General features: G+C 68.1%; 1 protein-coding gene across 1 annotated transcript in view; it reads right to left on the bottom strand.

The window, feature by feature from the left end:
• Window positions 1-376, bottom strand: part of MAD1L1 (MAD1 mitotic arrest deficient-like 1 (yeast)) — a 150,711-nt gene that overhangs the window by 3,668 nt on the left and 146,667 nt on the right. The window contains exon 17 of the mRNA XM_014530985.1: window positions 93-375. Within this exon, the coding sequence (XP_014386471.1) occupies window positions 93-375 (283 nt within the window). The remainder of the gene's footprint in view (window positions 1-92; window position 376) is intronic.

Raw genomic sequence — 376 nt, 5'->3', positions numbered from 1 at the left:
CGGCAGCAGCAAGGGGACAGGGACCGAATGCCAGCCTCCTCCCGCCCAGCTTGGGCCCCACGCCTGGCTGACTCCTTCCATGCAGCGGTTACCACGGATCCACATAGGTCCTTCCCGCAGTAGACCTTGCTCTGTCCCCGCTAACAAGCGAGGCTGGCCCACGGAACACCGTGCCATTGTCGATGCCAGGCCCCTGCCTGGGCTGGGCCGGGAGCCTCCAGGCGAGCCAGGCTCGGAGTGGTCAGCCCGATTCGAGTCCTGCCCTCCCTGTGGGCTGAGTCCCAGGACCCCACGTGACAGGGACGGCAGTTCCCCAGGTTGAACCGCGGTCCCGCGGCGTGGCTGCCTCGTCTGGTCCCGCAGGGTTGAGTCAGCC

This window comes from Myotis brandtii, unplaced genomic scaffold, assembly GCF_000412655.1.
Source record: "Myotis brandtii unplaced genomic scaffold, ASM41265v1 scaffold786, whole genome shotgun sequence".
Classification (NCBI taxonomy): domain Eukaryota; kingdom Metazoa; phylum Chordata; class Mammalia; order Chiroptera; family Vespertilionidae; genus Myotis; species Myotis brandtii.
The sequence above is the reverse complement of the archived record's forward strand: the minus strand, read 5'-3'. Positions and strand labels throughout refer to the sequence as shown.